This window comes from Eleutherodactylus coqui, chromosome 9 (assembly GCF_035609145.1).
Source record: "Eleutherodactylus coqui strain aEleCoq1 chromosome 9, aEleCoq1.hap1, whole genome shotgun sequence".
Classification (NCBI taxonomy): Eukaryota; Metazoa; Chordata; class Amphibia; order Anura; family Eleutherodactylidae; genus Eleutherodactylus; species Eleutherodactylus coqui.
This window is the reverse complement of record NC_089845.1, coordinates 121901027-121925939: the sequence shown is the minus strand read 5'-3', so window position 1 is coordinate 121925939 and position 24913 is coordinate 121901027. Positions and strand designations below refer to the sequence as shown.

The following is a 24913-nucleotide window of genomic DNA, read 5'->3' as shown; positions in this document are numbered from 1 at the left end:
TCCCTATATGTAGAAGAGAGGCTTTATGGGCCCCCTAAGGCATCCCCTGCATCCTCTATAGTTACGCCCCAGGGTAACACCTTGTAGTCAATTTCTTCATAACTTTTCAGGTGGACTAACAGAGGAACAGCACAACCTAAGGCAAAGATACTCTAGAATTGTGACTACATGGGGAATATAAGTATTTAGCCAGGCAGTCCTGTCAGCAGAGCTGCCAGGTCCTCTTTAGAGGATGACTCAGCCAAAGAAAAAATGCAGATTACATTCAATCTGTCAATACGTATTAACCTGTCAGGTATCAGTAGTGTACACGTTTATTTACACAAAACTTTAGGCTTCCTTGCAATTTTCCAAAAATTGTACTCTTTTTGACATATTTCAAACTTATTTGACATTTTTTAACGTATACTGGAGGGAACCTGTCCATGCCATTTGCTGTCACGAATAACCATTATAATGATGATACAAACAGTAAGTCACAGTATTGCAACTGCCTTGTTTAACCCCTTAGAGAGTTCTGTATTTCGTGGACAATCTACTTAGTATATATGGTTTGCATGTCTAGTGCCATGTTATCCAACTTAAAGGGTTTTTCAGGCAATTTTAATTGATGACCTATCCTCAGGATAGGTCCTCAATAGAGATGAGCGAGTATACTTGTTTCGAGTAATTACTCGATCGAGCACCGCGATTTTCGAGTACTTCTGTACTCGGGTGAAAAGATTCGGGGGGCTCCGGGGGGCGGGGGGAGGCGTGGCGGAGCGGGGGGGGGGGGTAGCAGCGGGGAACAGCGGGGAGCCCTCTCTCTTTCTCTCCCCCCCCACTCCCCGCTGCAACCCCCCACTCACCCACAGCGCCCCCCGAATCTTTTCACCTGAGTACGGAAGTACGGAAGTACTCGAAAATCGCGGCGCTCGGGTGAAAAAGGGGCATGGCCGAGTAGGTTCGCTCATCTCTAGTCCTCAATAGTTGATCATCTGGAGTCCATTGTTTGGGACCTCAACAGATCAGCTGTTCTAGTATCCTGCTATCACCAGCAAAATATACAGGGTATGGCATGACTCCCAACCATCCTGGATTCTGTGTGACAGTACCGAATTTGAGACACTGTCCCACCTCCCCACGACATCTTATAAAAAACATCTTATACTCCCCTTCTCCACTGCCTCTTTGCCCCTTCCGATCCCGCTGATCTTCCTGCATCCGGTCACATGCTGCTGCAATCACTGACTGACTGTCGAGACTGAGGTTAGGGGGAATGAGCAGGATGAGATGGAACAGCAAACAGAGGCGGCGGAGATGATGAGGTGACTGGGACACCTAATAGGATGAACTATTAATACTGTGACCGCTAGCGGGGTTCGCTATTGCTTTGAAAAAGGCAGCTGACACTGAAGACATGTCAGCTATGTGCTACTGTGTTTCCTCAAAAATAAGACACTGTCTTATATTAATTTTTGCCTTAAAAGAGGCACAGTGTCTTATTTTCGTGGGGTGTCTCATACTTAACCAGCCGCTAGCGTCTGTGTCCATCGCGCTAGTTCCCGCGCTGCTGCAGTCCTCAGCGCTGACAGGATTCTCTTCTCCTGGTACCGGGGCTTTGAATACTCTACCTTCGGAAAGCACTGTGATTAGTTCATCGAGCGCTGGCACTGATTGGCTGGTGCTCGATCCAATCACTTACCGGAGGTGGGGTATTCAAAGCCCAGTTACCAGGAGAAGAGAATCCCGTCAGCACTGAGAACTGCAGCCTGGAGACCAGCGGGAGGGACACAGACGCCGGCGGCTAGGTGAGTATAAGCAATAAGGTAAAAAAAGCAATAGTCACCTAGCTGCCTGCGTCTGTGTCCCTCGTGCTGGTCCTCACGCTGCTGCAGTTTTCAGCACTGACAGGATTCTCTCCTGGTGACGGGGCTTTGAATACTCTGCCTCTGGTAAGAGAGCTCTATGATTGGATTGAGCACCAGCCAATCAGAGCTGAGCTCGATGAACCAATCACAGCCATTCAGTGATGTCATTCACTGAATGGCTGTGAATGATTGAGCGCCGGCTTTGATTAACTGGCGCTCCATCCAATCACAGCACTCTCTTATCGAAGGCGGGGTATTCAAAGCCCCATCACCAGAAGAGAATCCTGTCAGCGCTGAGGACTGCAGCCTGCCACAACACTGGAGACCAGTGCGAGAGACAGACGCCGGCGGCTAGGCAAGTATTGCTTTTTTTTTTTAACCTAGTGTAGCTATGGCTTATTTTTTGGGGATGGCTTATATTTCAAGCCCCCCACAACCACCTCCCCGAAAATAGGGGTAGGGCTTATTTTCAGGGACAACCGGTAGCAAAAGCATGCATCTTTTAACATAAAGAATTAAAGGAGAAATCTCGTGCAGAAGCTGGCAAATTTATTATGCATGGGATTTATTGGCTGTTGCTGCTGAGATGTGCAGCTGGCCAAGACTCCACGGAGAGATCTCAAGGCGCAATCATCTCCTAAAGCCTTGCATATCTTTTTTGAGATATAAAGTTCAAAGTCACTATTACTACTAGGGCCACTAACAGGGGCACTATTACTACTAGAGGAACAATTATTATTTTGCCTGCTAACAGAGACACTCTTACTACTGGGGGAACTATTATTATTGATGATGCTAATGGGAAAACTATTACTACTGGGTCCGCTAACAGGGGCACTATTGCTACTGGGAGAACTATTATTATTGGTGCTGCTAACAGGGAAACTATTACTACTGGGGCCACCAACAGGGGCACTATTGCTACTGGGGGGAACTATTATTATTTGGGCTGCTAACGGGGGGCACTATAACTAATGGAGCCACTGACAGGGGCACTATTACCACTGGAGCAACTGTGAGGGTCATTATTACTTCAGGGGCTGCTAAGGGGGACATTATTAATATTGGAGCTGCAAATGGGGGCACTATTAGTGCTTGGAACACTAATGGAGGAACTATTACTATTGGAGACACTATTACTTCTGGAGCCGCTAATGGGGGTACTACTACTATTGGGGCCACTATTTATATGGCCGATAGCGAGTCCCTGTCCATGTGTTGGGCGAGACACTACACATTGCGAGTCCTATTCTTGTGTGAGGGAGTCATTGAAGGGCAGTATTATGGTGTAGCTTATTGAAAAAGGGTTCAGCATGTAAGGAAAACTTGCCATGGTGTGCTATGTGCACCGCTAAATGTGTCCCTACTTTCACTGCTCAAAAGTTGGAAAGTATGGGGTATGGAGCAGAAGCAGATCACTCTGACCCTTGTATAGTGCGCGGATTACACTTTCGGTCCTCACCATCAAGGCAGACATCTGGTCCCGCTGCACTGACAGCGGCCCGAAGAGTCAGCTGATTGGCAGGGATCCCAAGTGGCGGACTCTGCCAAATAACTATTGATGACCTATCCTGGGGATAGATCATCAACAGTAAAAGCCCGCAATATCCCTTTAAATATAAAGATAGACGACATATGTTGTACATTCATAGCCTGTATATTTCTTTATATATATATATATATATATGTAGAAATAAAATATTTAAGAGAATTATCATAAAATATTTATAGGAACATTATGGCACAAATCCTATAAGCAGCATCTCTTGTTATGGCAGTAGTAACCTGAATAGCTGCTCTGCTCATCACATCGTGAAGCTCTAGAAGTTCTATAAAGAGAACAGTTCTGAGATACCTGCATGAACTCCTCGCTTGATTTCAGCTGCTGTCTGAAGAACAACAAGAAATTTTCCTCGGTCGGCAGGATCTGGGCGAGCTGTAAAAAAGGGCAGATGGAAATGAGATGAATTTATTACCAGAGAGTTTTCACTCTGCAGTTATACATTGTGCAAGATATTTCCAGCAAGTAGAGAGCTGCGTGAGGGGGCATAAATCTTCTCTGCTATGGATGAATGTGTCTTCCTAGTCTCCATCCCTTATCATTCACGCTACAAGCTCCAGAATACTTCACAGTTCACTATCATATACTGTACATCAGGTCAGTGAGAACTTTGCATAAACATTCATTGGCTTTCTGCTCGCAGCCTGTGCTGAGACCTCATACTTGATATTAGTCTCTGTTCATACTTGCATTAGTTGTTTTCAATCGAATTTCCATAGTTTTGCTTTTTTGGTCAGGGTTGGGGTCCCACAGCACTTTGATAGCTACCTCATGTGGAGTGTGTATGTGTATGTGTTCCTTTAGTAAATTCTGTTTAGTTATGTGTATTGGCCTTAACTGGGCACTAGAGATTTAACATCTGGTGCTCTCACTACATAGCACTAGGTCACTAGGTAGAATTCACCCTAACCTGCTCTATTACTTGTCAATTACCCCTAGCTAGTACTGGGATTGGGTAGAGAGAATCCCCTTAGCTCAGGATTGGTTCGTGGGGAGGGTATAAAAGACAGAACGTGGGTTGGGCTTGTAGGTCTGGTCTGGAGAAGACGAGTCTGAGCAAGTCTAGTCCTGGAGGTTGGCCAGAGAGGAGGAGTCAGATGGACAGGAGAGTTGGAAGACCAAGGGGAGTCTTTTTTTTCAAGCCTGCTTAGGAAGGAATCTGAGCCAGGGTGTAAGCTGGACAGAAGCCAAACACCGCAACTGTGAGTTTAACTTGTCCTTGCTTGATCAGAAGTAAATGTGCCAACAGAGAGCCTGCACTATTCACTCCATTCCTCCACAAATAACCTCCTAGTACAGCAACCACTTTACTTAGCCTGGAGGCCTCATTCTTCAGGAGAGAGCTAAGGAATAAATGTATGTCATTCCACATGTGCAAGAAGTTGCTAGAGAATTTACTGTTAGGGCGCCCACCCACTGGCGTTTGCGATTTTCGCAGCTTTTTCGCGCCTTTTCCATTAATTTCCATTGACATTCATGGGTGCATTAGGAGAAAAATAAGGACACATATGCAACTGACAGTTCCTATGTTAAAAATCGCAACGCACCGCAAAAAAAAACGCCAGTGGACAGGAGTACATTCAATTCTAATTGCTCTTGAGAAAAAACGCAAAACGCAAAGAAAAAAAAAACGCCAGTGGGTGGGCGCCCTAAGTTGAAGAAAAGTGTGAACTTTGTACTCAGTCCGCAAGTTTAAGTAAACTGTGTGCCTTCGGTTTTATTGATATTTTTATGGACTTGTCTCTTTCTTTTGTCACCTCAAAAACACATTCACTCAAAGGCACTGGTTTCACTACAAAATTACACTAATGGCTCTCGCCAAGAATGCTATTGCAATACCACCTGCTGCACGAGCTACAATTTTAGGCAGAGTAGCCACCAACGTGACAAGGTCAGAGTTGATGCACCCACTAGACCTACTCCCGCCAACTCCTGCTCACTCCACTACTCTGTGCAATTCGGTCCAGAAAAAAGAGTAAGTGTGAAAGTGAGCGCAGTATAATTCAGCATGATGGTGGCCTCATATGCTATCTATAATAGATACTGTTATGATTGAAGCCATGGTATTAGTGTAGACGTTATTAAAATTACTCAAAGAGGTGCAGAGCTTTCTAAAAACCTTTACATTACATTATTATACACTCATTAACAAAAAATAAATAATGCTCCCAAATAGAAAGGTCAATTGCAGCAGAACTTGGCATGCAGTTATGTCTAAAGACCCATTTACACTGGACGAATGTCAGGCAAACGATGCCCAACACTCTTCCTTGCACATACTCGCTTTTGTGCTGTTACATAAGAGCGAATATCACTGGCTCTCTGACAGAACGGCCAGCAGGGGTCAGGGCGACTGGAGGAGATTTCACTCCTCGCTCTTCCCCGCCCCTCTCCATTCACTTAACACAACGGACGTTCAGTACTTAATTGCTGCTCTTTACACTGAACAATCATCGTTCAGGATTTTAAGCTGCATAAAAACTTGAACGATGAGTTCCGTGTAAACAGCAGTACTAAACGGCTGCTGTGTTAAGTCAATGTAGTGGGGCGGGGGAGAGCGAGGAGTGATATCTTCTTCTGCCGCCCTGACCCCCTGTTGGCCGCTCTATCAGAGAGTCAGCGATGCTCTTTTGTAACAGCAAGGGAGCCAGTATGTGTGGGGACGAATGTTGGGCATCGTTTGCCCAACATTCGTCCAGTAAATGTCAATGATTACAGTTGTGGTCTGATTAGACACTGGCCATAAAAGTGTTTTCCCCATTGTCCTAGAAAAAGGCTCTCAAAGGCTACTTTTGTGAAGTGCACCTCTTGTGAAGAGCTTGTTGACCACTAGACATGCTCTACAACGTCCCTGAAGACATTTTGCCCAATTAACAGGCTTTAAGAAGTGGGGCATCATTGGAATGAAAAAAGCAAGATGTTGTTTTGACGAATTTCCTGCCACCTGGGCCATTCTGAACAAGATGTTAGGAGGTTTTGGTATCATCAGTTATGTGAGAGCACGCACACATGCTGAAAAGGCTCCGGGCGGCCCAGACAGACCGCCAGTATAGAGGATCGTTTGATCCATCGACAAGCATGAGCAGATTCAACTGTTTCGTTGTCCACCATCCAGACACAGGTGGATCCTTTATTACAGAACTCTGTCTCCGCCTGGACCATTCCCCAGCACTTAGCAGAAGAAAATTTGGTGTTCTGCCATTTACACCCCAACACCGTCAACTGCATTCGCAGTGGTATCGTAAAGGAGATACCTGGACTGCTATGGACTGGAAGTGTATCATCTTTAGCAAGGATTCCAGGTTCTACTTGGGTGTGGACGATGATTGTGTTCAAGTATGGAGGTCTCAAGGTGAGCGCTCCAATCCTGCCTTTGCTGTGGAGCGGCACACTGCCCCCTGCTGGTCTGATGGTCTTGGGGGCCATCACATACAACAGTCGGTCACCTCTAGTAATGGTACGAGGAACAATGACAGCTCAGCGATATGTTCAGGACATCCTGCAGCCACATGTGTTCTTCTCATGGCAGCTTGCAAGATCCATTTTTCAGCAGGACACAGCAGGGATTTTCCAGGTATACCCCCCAGGTTGCCACACTTCCTTGGCCTGCCCAGTTGGTATATTTATCACTGATTGAGCATTTATGGCACCACCTTCAGCAGGCTACAAGTGTGCAGGACCTAGAAGCCCAGTTGCTGCAACAGCTATTGGCAAATGTGCTGCAGGATAAAATATGGAGCCTGTATGTCTCTATGCCCAACTGTATCTTATCATGTATCCAGGCTAGTGGTAGCCCAACAGGGTACTAGAGCCTCCTCTGAATTGTAGATTTCCCTTCACTCTAATATTGTAATCAATTACGTATCGCATCATTACATCCACACATGGATGAAGTTTCATGGAATTCCAAAAACTTCTAGGTGCATTCTTTTTTTTAGTACTTAGAAATGTAATATATGTTGTAGTAAGAGATGCAGACCTCAAATATGGTGCAAACCTTTCAGAGCCAGGTAGAAAGGTCTATGCTGCATCACCAGATTGGCACACTTCTGACTGTTGCTAGATTAAATGGGTTGTTCCAGGACAAGAGCCCCTGTCCATATGGCTTATTCAGGCATATGGATATCATGACATGTCCCAGCATGCACTGTCCTAAGCACGGGCAGGTTATGGAGCGGGCAGGCAGGACTGCTCATCTTCCCGTCTTATGAGCAGTTCTTGCTCTCTCCATAAAGAACTGAGAACTATTCCTGCCAAAAAAAATACAGTGATGCCTATTATACAAGCAAACCGGAACACAACCTACTTAAAGGCTTTCCTAGGCCTAAAACATTGTGTGTATAAAGTTTACATGCAGTAAGATTAGTCACGTACTAATACATTCTGTGTAGCTGAAATGTCTTCTGTAAGGGCTTCTTCAGACGACCGTATTTGTGCGTGGAAAATATATGCATGCATTGAGCAGAGAATAGAACTAGTTGATGTCAATGGGTTCCTCCCCATTTTGCATGGGTGCAAGGCCCACGCAAAAGAAATAGGACTTGCTTTATGTTTCTATGTATTGCGAAGCAAAGGCCTGCATAGAAGTCTATGGGGGGTTCCCAAATATGCACTCAATATGTGTCCAAGTTCGCAATACGCTGCGCAGTTATGTGAAAAAAGAACACATCTGGACCTCATTAGGCTAACTAGGCTTTTAAATCACGGTGGGGGGGTGTCGCGTGCAATGTGAACAGGCCCTGCGCACGCAAAAAGTACAGTACTATGCGCCAATATGCTCGTAATGTAACCTTGTTCACTATGCAAGTATGTTTCTCTGAAGCAAGCACAATGGCGCATACAGTCGTCACATACTAGCCAGCAGGTCCAGCATGCAGTGGAGCAGTGTTGTGTGTGAACATGGGTAGCAATTACAGCATTGCCTTGGGACGCTTTTGCATAAGACGATTGTCAGGAGCAGGATCGCCCAACAGTTGTCCCAGTGATACTCGTTCCTTAGCTTTCCCACATGAGCGATGATCACTCTGTGAAGAGAGGCAGATCTAATCCAGCCACCCGCCTCTATACACAGTAAACAGGCAGTCGTCCATAGATACACAACTGCCTGTTTACACGGCCTATCGACGTACAGTTTTTATGCATGCAGACACTAAATGATGAAGGATAAGCGATCCAGCAAGAATCTTAACAGTCATCGTCTCGTGTAAAAAGGTCCTTACATCTTGTACTAGAGGGGCATGCAGGCAGCTATGAATAGAGGCAATATTTGTGAAAGTGTTGAGAAAGAGGAACTTCTTTATATGGCAACGCCCCCCACAGCAAGCCCTGGCAGCATAAAAGCAAAGGTGCAGCACAAGGCTGGGCAGGTTATAATAATGAGAAATACCGTAACTACTTTTCAGCCATGATGGCAACATCCAGAGAGCACTCAGAAACATAGATGGACTTTAAGTTTTTACAATCCGCTTTGATGAATAGACAGCAACAGTCCAAAATTATAATTTCACTTTACTTATGATATATATGAAATAAGGGCTCGTTCACATCAGCATGGGAGGCTCTATCACTGATCTGTGCAAAAATCTTGGACTAAATAGCGCTGCATGCAGCGCTAGTTCACCCAGGAAAGTGACAGACTGCATAACGACAGCTGGACAGAATCCATTGGACCCGGCATGTATTGGATCTTTTTTTTACCATTGTTTGGCTCCTAGGAGAGAGCCAAACAATGGAAATAGAAACAACTGATGTGAACAAGCCCTAAAAGATCTATTTGCATTAGTTTCTGTCCTCTGTTGTATGCTGTGCCACAGCAAAGGGTGACTTTATACATAGCACAACATAGAATGACAGAATCCTTGAAAACTAAATAAATGCAGAAATTAAACATTTATGAAAATGTTGCCTATAAATTCAATAGCAATTTGCAAAAATCACAATTCTACCTAATAATTTAGAAGAGATTGGAGATAGTTCCCACAGAAGTGATCACTAATAGAGATGAGCGAGCATGCTCGGTTAGGGAAATTACTCGAGCGAGCATCGGCATTTTCGAATAACTGCCTGCTCGTCCGAAAAGACAGGTGTGGCGGGGAAGAGCAGGGGGGAAATCTCTCTCTCCCCCCACAACCCACGGCTCACCCCTGCCACCCCCGAATCTTTTTGGACGAGCAGGCAGTTACTCGAAAATGCCGATGCTTGCTTGAGTAATTTCCCTAACCGAGCATGCTCGCTCATCTCTAATCACTTTTCCTAGCCAGTGCATAACTGACCAAATTTGCCTTACAGTCTAATACCCTGCTATCATGTTAGCCATATTGGTGCTTATTACCCACACTTTCTAGAAGGGGCTAAAATGGCAGAATAAAAAACTTCAAAAAGTTCAGAGAAGAGGACAACTCAAGGACCTGAGTGTAAAAATGTTATATAACAATGGGAATCTGCTGTGTCTCATAAGATGTCACAGTTGAAAAATGCTCCCCATGCGTGCCAGTGTGTGATACACTTTGGGACTTATAAAGAAAATTACAACACATGGTTTGTGCAATAAAGAGAGACATTACTAAGTGAATTTATCAAGATGCGGAGATGATGCAATTAATGAGTCTTTGCAGAGACTGAAATGACATCTGTTCTTCTCTGCAACTGAAAGATTTCCCTTCTACCTGTGCATATCTTAGGAAGGCTCTGAAATGCAAAAAGCCATTCACAGTTCACACAACTCGGAATGAATGTGAAATCCTGGTTTCCAAACATCTGGGAAGCTTTCCTAGCTCTGCAATTATACTGTATATTGCTGGAGATGTGCAAAAAACCATAACCTGCAGTCAAGTCACTGAACATCCATCTAAGAACCCACTATTAACATTGCCGCCTAAGGGGAGAAAGATAGCTTATGACTGTTTGTACCTATCCTAGATGCTTCTGATTGGCATTCATAGAAAAGTTGGCCCTGAAAAACAAAAAAAAGTGCCCTTTCCTCCCCCTGTTTACCATTTTACTGTCAGGAAACAGAGATGACTCTGATGTGGCGAAAGTGAGTTAATGGCTGTAGAGTTCCCTGTATTGTTGGGCACAACACTCAATGTTCACGAGTCTTTTGCCTGACCACTGGTGGAATATTTTTCAGGCTGATTCTAGGGATCCCATTCTTGTGTGATCCCCATAGGGAATGGGCAACTGTCTGGTTGGCCACCCCCAAAAACTGGACCTGATTGATAAACAGACCTTGAGTTTCTTCATTAGCATAATACAAATTTTAACTTTTCCCCCCTACTAATTGGCTACTTGGGGCACTGTAATTGATGCACATACACCCATTAAAGGGGGTTTTCCTGGCAAATACTATTGATGACCTATCCTCAGGATAGGTCATCAATAGTTGATCGCTTGGGATTCCCGGCAATTAGCTGATCATCTGGCTAACTGTCAGTTTAGCAGAGCCAGACGTCATCATTAGGGTCAAAGGAAAAAGCATCATAGAGAGCTTCGCTCCATTGAAATCAATGGGAGCTGAAGCCTTCTATTACAATTTCAGCACGTCTGGCTCCAGGGTCGGACATGGAAGTGTAATAGGAGGCGTCATTCCCAATTATTTCAATGGGAGTGAAGCCCTATATGACGCTTCCGCCTTCAACCCTGATGATGATGTATGGCCCACTGCAGGAGTCCTGAGGATAGGTCATCAATAGTATTTGCATGTAAAACCCCTTTAACATCCTTTTATTGGCACATCTTATAGAAGACCTAATATTTTATGATTTCTATGGTGACAGATTCCAGTTTAGATGTGAATGTTTAAAACAGCTCTCCAAGATCAGAGAGGGGGAGTTATATTCCCTTCTGCCCTCCTTTTTCCAGTTCAAGCACCGATCCGCTTTTTCCTGGGGCCTCTCTTCATTCTTCCAAAATGGCCACAGCACTCTTGTCACTGCTAGATGCACTCTCAGCATCAGTGATCAGACATTGCATGTTGCTTTCTGATTGGCCAGTACTGCTCATGTGAGTGGCCAGAGCTGCCCGCAACAGAACAGTGTGTAATGCCTTAGACTACTGATGCACCACCAGTGTTCAGCGTGCATTAGCTAGTCTAAGAATAACAGAAGCCATGTTGAAAGAGTGAAGAGGGACCTCAGGAAGAAGCAGATCAGCAGCCAAACCAGGATTAAGGAGGGTGGAAGGTAATATAACAACCCCCTTAAAGTCCAGGGACAAATATTGCCCCCAGGACCAGAGGGTCAGCAGAATTTTTGGCCAAAACTTAGCAACAACCAAAGTTTGTTAATCATGCTTTTTTTTACTTGATATCGGTATGTTTACATTTAGTTGTGGAGCACATTTCTGCAAACACAACAACAAGAAGTGCTGCCATACTGGTTGTCATTTTTGAATTGGCTTTTTAGCATGTTCTACCACTAACATAGTGGTAGTGATTTTACCAATAGCTACTGAGACTCTAATTCACAGGTGACAGCCTAACATGCAGAGCATCTACCCTGATAAGGGCGTCTCTGCAACAAGAAACTAGTGGGATAGCCTACATATTCTTGGTTGTACTTCCTGTTCCCTCAATTGCAAAAATGGCTATCGCAACAAAATAGACATGCAGCAATATCTTAAACTACCAAAGTGTGGCTGCTGCACTAACTTCAGAGTTATTTGGCCAAGCGTATATTATGAGTGCAAATCCTCTTTTAACCCTGCAGTACTACACCCTTTTTTAAAACAAAAGTAGTTGTACAACAATTGCCAAGTATATCATCATACATATAAAAGCTCAATACAATTTTGTTGTAATATAAGAAATGAAATTAATAGCGCTCTCATGGCAACAGTTGGAAAATTTGATAATAAATTTTCACCCGGGGTATTATTTCAGGGTTAAGGATTTCTATTGCTGATACTGTGCAGAAATCAAGACAGATTCTGCTCTGCACCAAAGTATCCATATACAGGCTGGTAGAAGGAGATGCATTCAGATTTTGTTCTGAACTATATATATATTCTATGCGACTAATAGAGAGATTTTAGACCTTCAAAAAGGTGAACTTAGAATATTTTTTTTGCAACCCATCAGTGCATCCCATCAACGGGAGCCTAAACCACAACGCAGGTCACGGCAAAGATCAATCAATTTATTTTAACTTATGGCATTGTCATCCAAAATGTCAACCTTCACAGACCAACCGTGAACAAGTTGTTCAGAAAACAGCCGGCTGGAGTCCCTAATGTATGCCCAGTGTAAGTCACAAGAGGAAATTCTTAGAATGTCATCATCATCAAGTCATGGCTGAATGGCACTAGTTTTTGCAAATAGTATATTTGAATAATATACTATAAGGACGCAGGAGGATGATCTAATGTGCCGAAGCTCATTTCCAAAACATTTGTATAAACTTAACGTATGAAATTTGCATATCTGCTTGGGAGATTAGAACGACACTGTAGGTTTACATTCAGAAAACCATGGATGTAGATAGTCCAGCAAGACTATACAGAGCTCAACAGCACTGCACTCCAACAATAGCATTTGGGGTAGTGTAAATAGAAGTACCAGACAAGATTATGGTGGTGGGTGAAGAAGGGTAACAATAAACTTTACTTAACCATCACTATGCAGATGACATTTTACTTTATAGAGAGGCAATGTTACTGTAAATATTATGATAGTTCAAACAGCATTTTGGTCTGACAAGGCACTTATGAGGACATCAGCCCTGCTTATAGGCCTCTCTCCTGTTACCAACTCAAGGCAAGATACTTTCCCCAGTTCTCATCCGTGTACGGGTTTTGTACATCTGGTATCTAACCTCCAATGTCAGGGTCGGCTGTCAGCCATGCTGGATTGGGTCATCATCTACCCGGTCGGTTGACACGGTGGTTCTACATCCACAGTCATTACAGGAGGCACAGCTAGGCCTATGCATTACTAAGGTGGCAGAGTGGGGCCTATAAATTAGTAAGAGGGCACAGCTAAGCCTATAAAATACTAAGGGGCAGAACAGGGCCTGTAGATTACAAAAGGAGAAGAGCATGGTCTGTAAATTACTAAGAGGCCCATGTAAACCTGCAGCCAGCCCTGGCATACATGCATGGCATGTTGCAGAAACCCTTTCCCTCCCCTGACATATATGAAGGTCATACCAGTCAGTTAGACTATTTCTGTAATTCTGGTCACCAACAGCCATAATATACAGATGGCTCATACCCAATACCGATATCAGCCATGTTTGGTCTGAGATGAGCATACGCCTTTAAAATATATGGGATCTGTCAAGATTCATTGCGATTGACTTGAAAGCAGGTTAGGCATATGGCAGATGTGTTGGCTCTACAGTAAATACAGTTGTGTCCAGAAGTTTTGAGGCTACCACAAATTTTGGTTTTCAAAAAGTTTGCTGTTTCATTTTTTTTATCGTTAATTTGAATTAACTCTAGATCGTTATGAAGAGTGATCAGATGAATTGCAATAAATTACAAAGTAAGTCCTTGCCATGAAAATTAACTTAATAACAAAAAAAAAAATTTTCACTGAATTTCAGCCATGTCACAAAATAAGCTGCTAACATAATTTCAATGATCTTCTCTTTAGCTCAGGAGAAAGTTAACAAGGACAAGGCATCATCTGATATCACTCTGATTGAATTATAAGAGCAGACTGGTTACTTAAAAAGGGGGATGGTGCTTGAAATTGTCTTCTTTTGTTAACCATGGTTACCTCAAAGGAAGTACATGCAGTCATCATTGCTTTGCATCAAAGGAGCTTTATAGGCAAGGCCATTGCTGCTTGTAAGATTGCCGTAAATCAACTATGTATTGGTTCATTGAGAACTTCAAGGAGAGAGGTTCAATTGCTGTGAAGAAGGCTTCAGGCCACCCAAGAAAGTCCAGCAATTGCCAGGACCGTCTCCTAAAGAGGATACAGCTGCGGGATAGGCTCAACACCAGTGCAGAGCTTCTTCAGGACTGGCAGTAGGCAGGTGTTAGTGCATCCGCATGGACAGTGAGGTGAAGGCTTTTGGAGGCTGGTCTTGTGTCAAGAAGGGCAGCACAGAAGCCACTTCTCTACAAGAAAAACATCACAAACAGACTGACATTCTGCAGGAAGTTCAGGGATTGGACTGCAGAGGACTGGGGTAAAGTTATTGTTCTCTGATGAAGCCCCTTCAGACTGTTTGGGATATCTGGAAGAATGATTGTCCAGAGAAGAGGTGGTGAGCTCTACATGAGTCCTGTGTCATGCCAACAGCAACTTATCCTGAGACCGTTCATGTGTGGGGTTGTTTGTCATCTAAGGGAGTGGGCTTACTTACAATTTTGCCTAATAACACCGCCATGAATAAAGAATGGGATCTAAACATCCTCCAAGAGTAACTTTTCCCAACCATCTGACTAAAAGATCCAAAAACACAGAGTCAGCAAACTGAAAAATTTAAAATTTGTGTCAGTCTCAAAACTTTTGGCCACAACTAAATCATAATCCTAGTTTGAACAAAGTCCAATTTAAATGATTGGAACTTAAATAATTCTTTAAGATAGTGGGAAATACACAAATGGCTTAAATAGGAAGAAAGACTTTGGCCCATATTCATTAGACAACCATCGAATTGATTACCAATGGTGCTGCTGCTGCTATTTCTTTGTATTACTATATCTTTTATAACAGTCCTCAAGTGTATTACTTTCACCTCCATGTAATACATTTCCAGAATTCATGAAAAATGAATTTGGAGAACATCACATTTTCTCCCATCCGACTAGTTTCTGAAGTATTTGCATTTTTGTACATATCTCTGAATATAGCTTCGAGTTTATGGACATAACACAATTTGCATATTGAGCTCAGAGGCCGTGTGTAAGGCCGGGTCATACACAATAGTTTAATTATTTTTTTCCGTAAGTGCTATGAGAGCTAATAAATGTCTCAATCACTTCTTATACTCCAGGGTGAATAGCAGATTTATTGACCTCATTTCATGATACTGTACTATTGCTGTCCCTAGCTACTAGTCATTAATGACCAAATCTGTGCTCATCTTCCAACAGAATAGAAGGTTAGATTCTGTCAGCCTTGGAGTGCAACACAAATCACCTGGGACTATTTCCAAGGTCCTCACAAGTCATTTTCCCTGCACATCGAGATTATTTTTAAACACCATATCTAATAATTGGAAGATTCTAATGAGAAGTCAACAGGTTGCTATAAGGCCATTTATATATGCCAACTTCTATCCTTGAATGTGAAATATGGTATAATAAAGATGGTTAAAGATAGTATCTTATGGCATAGAATGACATCAATCTGCAGCTGGAGTGTCCATTGTAATAGTGTAGTTTATTGTATCTGTATGGAAAGTATGCTGGAGAAAAGGGCAGAAAATAGGGCAGAGGAATAGACGGAGAAGAAAAATTAGATATGATTCCTGATGGAAGAAAGACCCAGATCTAATGAGACCACACGACACGTGGCAGAATAATTCATAGGAGCAGTTAGACTATATTTCTTAGCAGTTTGCCATTGATGAAGACTAGAGATGAGCGAACGCGTTCGTCCGAGCTTGATATTCGTGCGAATATTAGGGTGTTCGGGATGTTCGTTATTCGTGACGAACACCATGCGGTGTTCTGGTTACTTTCACTTCCTTCCCTGAGACGTTAGCGCGCTTTTCTGGCCAATTGAAAGACAGGGAAGGCATTACAACTTCCCCCTGCAACGTTTAAGCCCTATACCACCCCCCTGCTGTGAGTGGCTGGCGAGATCAGGTGTTCGCCTAATATAAAAGTCGGCCCCTCCCGCGGCTCGCCTCAGATGCGGTGTGAGTTAGATGAGGGACAGTGCTGTTTATACCGGAGCTGCTGTAGGGAAAGAATTGGTAGTTAGTGTAGGCTTCAAGACCCCCCAAAGGTCCTTATTAGGGCCACTGATAGCTGTGTGTTGGCTGCTGTTAGCAGTGGGATTTTTTTTTTTCTCAAAGTCGCCTCTGCAGACCGTTGCACCTGGCATTAGGGACAGAAGTGCTGCATAGGCAGGGAGAGTGTTAGGAGTGAGTGTAGCCTTCAAGAACCTCAACGGTCCTTTCTAGGGCCATATTTATCCGTGTGCAGTACTGTCCAGGCTGCTGTTGGCTGTGCTGCATTTTTTTTGGGCTTCTCAAAATCGCCTCTGCAGAGCATTCCACCCTCCATTGATACTGCAGGGAAAGAATTGTATAGGCAGGGCCACAACACAGTTATTATTCATAGAATATACGCAGTGCTGCCTGTTGGTGGGAAAAACCTGAAAACAAATCTATTTGTCCAGCCTCTGTCCGTCCTAACGCCTGTGGACACGTGTGAGCTGCGTGAAAAACATTGCTAAATCATACGCACCCAGCTACGCTTTACTGCTGGCTTCGCCATTTGCTTTCCTTAATTGGGAAAAAAAATACCTGCTCTGCCACAGTTAATAACTCTGCTACCCTCACGTTCTGTGACACATAAGCAGGGACACAGCGCAGTTATTAAACTTCTCAGGTTCATTGAATATACGCAGTGCTGCCTGTTGGTGGGAAAAAACTGAAAAGAAATCTATTTGTCCAGCCTGTGTCCGTCCTTACGCCTGTGGAGACGTGTGAGCTGCGTGAAAAACATTGCTAAATCATACGCAGCCAGCTACGGTTTACTGCTGGGTTCGCCATTTGCTTTCCTTAATTGGGAAAAAAAATACCTGCTCTCCAAGAGTTATAATAACTCTGCTACCCTCACGTTCTGTGACACATAAGCAGGGACACAGCGCAGTTATTAAACTTCGCAGGTTCATTGAATATACGCAGTGCTGCCTGTTGGTGGGAAAAAACTGAAAAGAAATCTATTTGTCCAGCCTGTGTCCGTCCTTACGCCTGTGGAGACGTGTGAGCTGCGTGAAAAACATTGCTAAATCATACGCAGCCAGCTACGGTTTACTGCTGGGTTCGCCATTTGCTTTCCTTAATTGGGAAAAAAAATACCTGCTCTCCAAGAGTTATAATAACTCTGCTACCCTCACGTTCTGTGACACATAAGCAGGGACACAGCGCAGTTATTAAACTTCGCAGGTTCATTGAATATACGCAGTGCTGCCTGTTGGTGGGAAAAAACTGAAAAGAAATCTATTTGTCCAGCCTGTGTCCGTCCTTACGCCTGTGGAGACGTGTGAGCTGCGTGAAAAACATTGCTAAATCATACGCAGCCAGCTACGCTTTACTGCTGGCTTCGCCATTTGCTTTCCTTAATTGGGAAAAAAAATACCTGCTCTGCCACAGTTAATAACTCTGCTACCCTCACGTTCTGTGACACATAAGCAGGGACACAGCGCAGTTATTAAACTTCGCAGGTTCATTGAATATACGCAGTGCTGCCTGTTGGTGGGAAAAAACTGAAAAGAAATCTATTTGTCCAGCCTGTGTCCGTCCTTACGCCTGTGGAGACGTGTGAGCTGCGTGAAAAACATTGCTAAATCATTCGCAGCCAGCTACGGTTTACTGCTGGCTTCGCCATTTGCTTTCCTTAATTGGGAAAAAAAATACCTGCTCTGCCACAGTTAATAACTCTGCTACCCTCACGTTCTGTGACACATAAGCAGGGACACAGCGCAGTTATTAAACTTAGATAATTCATTCACTAGAGGCAGTGGGGCCTTTCGTTTTCCAAAAAGGGCAAAAATTATATTTGGCCTGCAGTCTTGCGCCAATTTATTTCCTGCCTGGGAAATCTAATCACTGGTAATACAGCATGCTGAGGGGTAGGGGTAAGCCTAGAGGACGTGGACGTGGACGTGGCCGAGGACGCGGAGGGCCAAGTGAGGGTGTGGGCACAGGCCAAGCTCCTGATCCAGGTGTGTCGCAGCTGTCTGCTGCGCGATTAGGAGAGAGGCACGTTTCTGGCGTCCCCACATTCATCGCCCAATTAATGGGTCCACGCGGGAGACGGTTATTAGAAAATGAGCAGTGTGAGCAGGTCCTGTCCTGGATGGCAGAAAGTGCTTCGAGCAACCTATCGTCTACCCGCAGTTCTGCGCCGTCCACTGCTGCCAATCCGAATCCTCTGTCTGCTGCTCCTCCTTCCTCCCAGCCTCCTCACTCCACTACAATGACACCTGCTCAGGAGCGGGAACACTCCCAGGAACTGTTCTCGGGCCCCTGCTTAGATTGGGCAGCAGCGGTTCCTCTCCCACCAGAGGAGTTTATCGTCACTGATGCCCAACCATTCGAAAGTTCCCGGGGTCCGGGGGAAGAGGCTGGGGACTTCCGCCAACTGTCTCAACAACTTTCTGTGGGTGAGGAGGACGATGACGATCAGACACAGTTGTCTTGCAGTGAGGTAGTAGTAAGGGCAGTAAGTCCCAGGGAGCAGCGCACAGAGGATTCGGAGGAAGAGCAGCAGGACGATGAGGTGACTGACCCCACCTGGTGTGCAACGCTTACTCAGGAGGACAGGTCTTCAGAGGGGGAGTCAAGGGCATCAGCAGGGCAGGTTGCAAGAGGCAGTGCGGTGGCCAGGGCCAGGGGTAGAGGCAGGGCCAGACCGAATAATCCACCAAGTGTTTCCCAAAGCGCCCCCCCGCGCCATGCCACCCTGCAGAGGCCGAGGTGCTCTAAGGTCTGGCAGTTTTTCACAGAGACGCCTGACGACCGACGAACAGTGGTGTGCAACCTTTGTTGCGCAAAGCTCAGCCGGGGAGCCAACACCAACAGCCTCACCACCACCACCATGCGCAGACATATGATGGCCAAGCACCCCACAAGGTGGGACGAAGGCCGTTCACCGCCTCCGGTTTGCACCCCTGCCTCTCCCCCTGTGCCCCAACCTGCCACTGAGATGCAACCCCCCTCTCAGGACACAGGCACTACCGCCTCATGGCCTGCACCCACACCCTCATCTCCGCTGTCCTCGGCCCCATCCAGCAGTGTAGTTCAGCGCACCGTTCAGCCGTCGCTTGCGCAAGTGTTCGAGCGCAAGCGCAAGTACGCCGCCACGCACCCGCACGCTCAAACGTTAACCGTCCGCATCGCAAAATTCATCAGCCTTGAGATGCTGCCGTATAGGGTTGTGGAAACGGAGTCCTTCAAAAGTATCATGGAGGCGGCGGCCCCGCGCTACTCAGTTCCCAGTCGCCACTACTTTTCCCGATGTGCCGTCCCAGCCCTGCACGACCACGTCTCCCGCAACATTGTGCGCGCCCTCACCAACGCGGTTACTGCCACGGTCCACTTAACTACGGACACGTGGACAAGCACAGGCGGGCAGGGCCACTACATCTCCCTGACGGCACATTGGGTGAATTTAGTGGAGGCTGGGACAGAGTCAGAGCCTGGGACCGCTCACGTCCTACCCACCCCCAGAATTGCGGGCCCCAGCTCGGTGGTGGTATCTGCGGAGGTGTATGCTTCCTCCACTAAAGCACCCTCCTCCTCCTCCTCCTCCTCTGTCTCACAATCAAGATGTGTTAGCAGCAGCATGTCGCCAGCAGTCGGTGTCGCGCGGTGTGGCAGCACAGCGGTGGGCAAGCGTCAGCAGGCCGTGCTGAAACTACTCAGCTTAGGCGATAAGAGGCACACGGCCCACGAACTGCTGCAGGGTCTGACACAGCAGACCGACCGCTGGCTTGCGCCGCTGAGCCTCCAACCGGGCATGGTCGTGTGTGACAACGGCCGTAACCTGGTGGCGGCTCTGCAGCTCGGCAGCCTCACGCACGTGCCATGCCTGGCCCACGTCTTTAATTTGGTGGTTCAGCGGTTTCTGAAAAGCTACCCACGCTTGTCAGACCTGCTCGTAAAGGCGCGCCGGCTCTGCGCACATTTCCGCAAGTCCCACACGGACGCTGCCACCCTGCGCACCCTGCAACATCACTTTAAGCTGCCAGTGCACCGACTGCTGTGCGACGTGCCCACACGGTGGAACTCTACGCTCCACATGTTGGCCAGGCTCTATGAACAGCGTAGAGCTATAGTCGAATACCAACTCCAACATGGGCGGCGCAGTGGGAGTCAGCCTCCTCAATTCCTTTCAGAAGAGTGGGCCTGGTTGGCAGACATCTGCCATGTCCTTGGTAATTTTGAGGAGTCTACCCAGGTGGTGAGCGGCGATGCTACAATCATTAGCGTCACCATTCCTCTGCTATGCATCTTGAGAAATTCCCTGCAAACCATAAAGGCAGCTGCTTTGCGCTCGGAAACGGGGGCGGGGGAAGACAGTATGCCGCTGGATAGTCAGGGCACCCTCCTGTCTATTTCACAGCGCGTACAGGAGGAGGAGGAGGATGAGGAGGAGGGGGAAGAGACAGCTTGGCCCGCTGCTGACGGTACACCGGCTGATTGCCTGTCATCCTTTCAGCGTGTATGGCCTGAGGAGGAGGAGGAGGAGGAGGATCCTGAAAGTGATCTTCCTAGTGAAGACAGCCATGTGTTGCGTACAGGTACCCTGGCACACATGGCTGACTTCATGTTAGGATGCCTTTCTCGTGACCCTCGCGTTGCACGCATTCTGGCCACTACGGATTACTGGGTGTACACACTGCTCGATCCACGGTATAAGGAGAACCTGCCCACTCTGATTCCCGAAGAGGAAAGGGGTTCGAGAGTGTTGCTATACCACAGGACCCTTGCGGACAAGCTGATGGTAAAATTCCCAGCCGACAGCGCTAGTGGCAGAAGGCGCAGTTCCGAGGGCCATGTTGCAGGGGATGTGCGTAGATCGAGCAGCATGTACATCCCAGGCAGTGCAACAGTCTTTAAGGGCCTGGCCAGCTTTATGGCTCCCCACCAAGACTGTGTCACCGCTCCCCAGTCACGGCTGAGTCGGCGGGAGCACTGCAAAAGGATGGTGAGGGAGTACGTAGCGGATCGCACGACCATCCTTGGTGACGCCTCTGCCCCCTACAACTACTGGGTGTCGAAGCTGGACACGTGGCCTGAACTAGCCCTGTATGCCCTTAAGGTGCTTGCTTGTCCTGCGGCTAGCGTGTTGTCGGAGAGGGTGTTTAGTGCGGCTGGGGGAATCATCACCGATAAGCGTAGCCGCTTGTCAACCGACAGTGCCGACAGGCTAACACTCATCAAGATGAACAAAGGCTGGATTTCGCCAGACTTCTGTTCTCCACCAGCGGACAGCAGCGATACGTAAGCAATACGTAGGCTGCACCCGCGGATGGAAGCTACGTTCTCTCTCACCATCCAAAACGGGGACATTTGTGCTTCATCAATCTGTGTCTAATATTCCTCCTCCTCCTCCTCCTGCTCCTCCTCCTGAAACCTCACGTAATCACGCTGAACGGGCAATTTTTCTTAGGGCCACAAGGCTCACTCAAATAATTTTTCAGAACAATTTTTATAAGTTTCAATTAGCTTAAAAGCGTTGGAACTTTAACTTGAACCAATTTTTCGTTACACTGGGCTGCCTCCAGGCCTAGTTACCACTTAAGCCACATTAACCAAAGCGATTAATGGGTTTCACCTGCCCTCTTGGCTGGCCATGGCCAATTTTTGGGATGTACATTAGTACTGTTGATACAGCAATTTTTGTGGGCCCTCGCCTACAGTGTAATCAAATTAATTTTTAGCCCACCTGCATTACAGCTGACGTTACCTCAGCTGTGTTGGGCAATGCAATGGGATATTTCTATGTACCGCCGGTGGCTTCCTGGCACCCACCCAGGCAGTGGGTCCACAGGGAGTTAAACCTACATGTGTCCACTTGTAAAGAACCCCAGTCTGACTGGGGCATGCAGTGTGGGCCGAAGCCCACCTGTATTACGCACGACATTACTACCTCAGCTGTGTTGGGCAATGCAATGGGATATTTTTGTGTACCGCCGGTGGGTTCCAGGGAGCCACCCATGCTGTAGGTGCACACTGAGTTTTTAATACATCTGTACACTTCTAAAGAACCCGTCTGACTGGGGCATGCAGTGTGGGCCGAAGCCCACCTGTATTACGCACGACATTACTACCTCAGCTGTGTTGGGCAATGCAATGGGATATTTCTATGTACCGCCGGTGGCTTCCTGGCACCCACCCAGGCAGTGGGTCCACAGGGAGTTAAACCTACATGTGTCCACTTGTAAAGAACCCCAGTCTGACTGGGGCATGCAGTGTGGGCCGAAGCCCACCTGTATTACGCACGACATTACTACCTCAGCTGTGTTGGGCAATGCAATGGGATATTTTTGTGTACCGCCGGTGGGTTCCAGGGAGCCACCCATGCTGTAGGTGCACACTGAGTTTTTAATACATCTGTACACTTCTAAAGAACCCGTCTGACTGGGGCATGCAGTGTGGGCCGAAGCCCACCTGTATTACGCACGACATTACTACCTCAGCTGTGTTGGGCAATGCAATGGGATATTTCTATGTACCGCCGGTGGCTTCCTGGCACCCACCCAGGCAGTGGGTCCACAGGGAGTTAAACCTACATGTGTCCACTTGTAAAGAACCCTAGTCTGACTGGGGCATGCAGTGTGGGCCGAAGCCCACCTGCATTAAGCACGACATTACTACCTCAGCTGTGTTGGGCAATGCAATGGGATATTTCTGTGTACCGCTGGTGGGTTCCAGGGAGCCACCCATGCTGTGGGTCGACAGGGACTTCACAATAGGGAGTTGTACCTGCCTGTGTCTATGAATTAAAAAGCCCGGTCTGACTGGGGCATGCAGACACCTTGACAGAATGAATAGTGTGTGGCACATAGGTTCCCCATTGCTATGCCCACGTGTGCAGCTCCTGATGGCGGTGGCACAGGATTCTATTTCTCATTGCTTCTGTACAGCATTGTGGGCTATCGCTCCGCCACTTTTAAAGAGGGTCGCTGCCTAGCCGTGCCAACCTCTGCAGTGTATGCCTGAGGTCCCTCGTCATGGCAGACGCAATTCTAAATAGACATGAGCGTGGTGTGGCATGAGGGCAGCTGAAGGCTGCGCAGGGACACTTTGGTGTGCGCTGTGGGGGGGAGGGGGTGCGGTTGGGCAGCATGTAACTCAGGAGAAGTGGCAGTGGAGTGTCATGCAGGCAGTGATTGTGCTTTGTTGGAGGTAGTGTGGTGCTTAGCAAAGGTATGCCATGCTAATGAGGGCTTTTCAGAAGTAAAAGTTGTTGGGAGGGGGGGGGGCCCACTCTTGCCGCTATTGTGGCTTAATAGTGGGACCTGTGAACTTAGGATGCAGCCCAACATGTAGCCCCTCGCCTGCCCTATCCGTCACTGTGTCATTCCCATCACTTTCCTGAATTGCCCAGATTTTCACACATGAAAACCTTAGCGAGCATCGGCGAAATACAAAAATGTTCTGGTCGCCCATTGACTTCAATGGGGTTCGTTGTTCGAAACGAACCCTCGAGCATCACGGGAAGTTCGTTACGAATAACGAACACCCGAACATTTTGGTGTTCGCTCATCTCTAATGAAGACATATATACCCATAATGCTCAGCCAATGCAGCTGCAAACTAAGCAGGGTGGTCTTTGATACATTGACAACTGTTCATTAAAAAACTAGTCCATCTCATAAAGTAATTTCGCAGATATGTCAACCTGGGAGAGTCCTTCACAGGTGATACTTGAGCAGAAAAATCTTTTCAAGATGACACACACAACAAAACTATGTGTTAAGGAAACTCTGTAGGGATTTTGCCTTAAAGGGTTTGTACAAGATTTACAAGTTGTCCCCTATCCACAGGGGGGTTAACTTGTTGAGTGATGGGGGTCTCACTGCTGTTTCCCCCGCTTCTCGTGAATGTAAGCAGGCACAGCGCCATGGAGAACCCATTCCACTTCTGGTGACCAGAAATGGGTCACAGGCGGGCCAAGGCTACTGGGTCAAAGACAGCAGTTGGGCCCCCATTTTAATTTGAAGCGTGTTAAGTAAAAAAAAAACAAAAACAGCACATACTTACTTCTCTTGTATCGCCAGCGAATGTAATGGGCACACTGTCCCTCGCACACCTCCGCGTTGTGCAGTCATGTGACAAACACATGATCGCTGTAGTCAGTTCCTAGCCTCAATGATCATGTGTTTGTTGCATGATCACACATCGATGAACAGAAGTGAGCAGGGGACAGCATGGCCATTACAGCCGCCGGGGAGCAATATAGGAGAGTATATGCAGCTTTCTTCTTAATTACATGCATGGTGATGTCGGGACATTATTACTAAAAGGGGCATGATTACTGAAAAGTGGGCATTATTTCTCTTTATTTCTAAATGTGGGCATTATTAGTGAATGGGGACAAAGGGGACAGTGCTACTGATTGGAGGCAAAAGGGGGTATTATTAATGAGTGGGGACATAAGGCATTAATGCCAAGTGGAAGTACTTTTATTGTGTGAAGGTCACTATATACAGCAATTACTGTGTGGAGCCTACAGGGACAGAAAAATGAGGACAGGACCACTGTATGGGTATTACAGGTGGCATTATTACTATCTTGGGTCCTATAGAAAGGGAGATTGTGTAAAGGTGTAGATAGTGTAAGGAAGGGTGATGGAAAAGCAAGGA

General features: G+C 46.5%; 1 protein-coding gene across 1 annotated transcript in view; it reads right to left on the bottom strand.

Moving 5' to 3' along the window:
• CALB1 (calbindin 1) overlaps nucleotides 1-24913 on the bottom strand; it is a 129812-nt gene that overhangs the window by 49993 nt on the left and 54906 nt on the right. The window contains exon 4 of the mRNA XM_066579026.1: nucleotides 3706-3786. Within this exon, the coding sequence (XP_066435123.1) occupies nucleotides 3706-3786 (81 nt within the window). The remainder of the gene's footprint in view (nucleotides 1-3705; nucleotides 3787-24913) is intronic.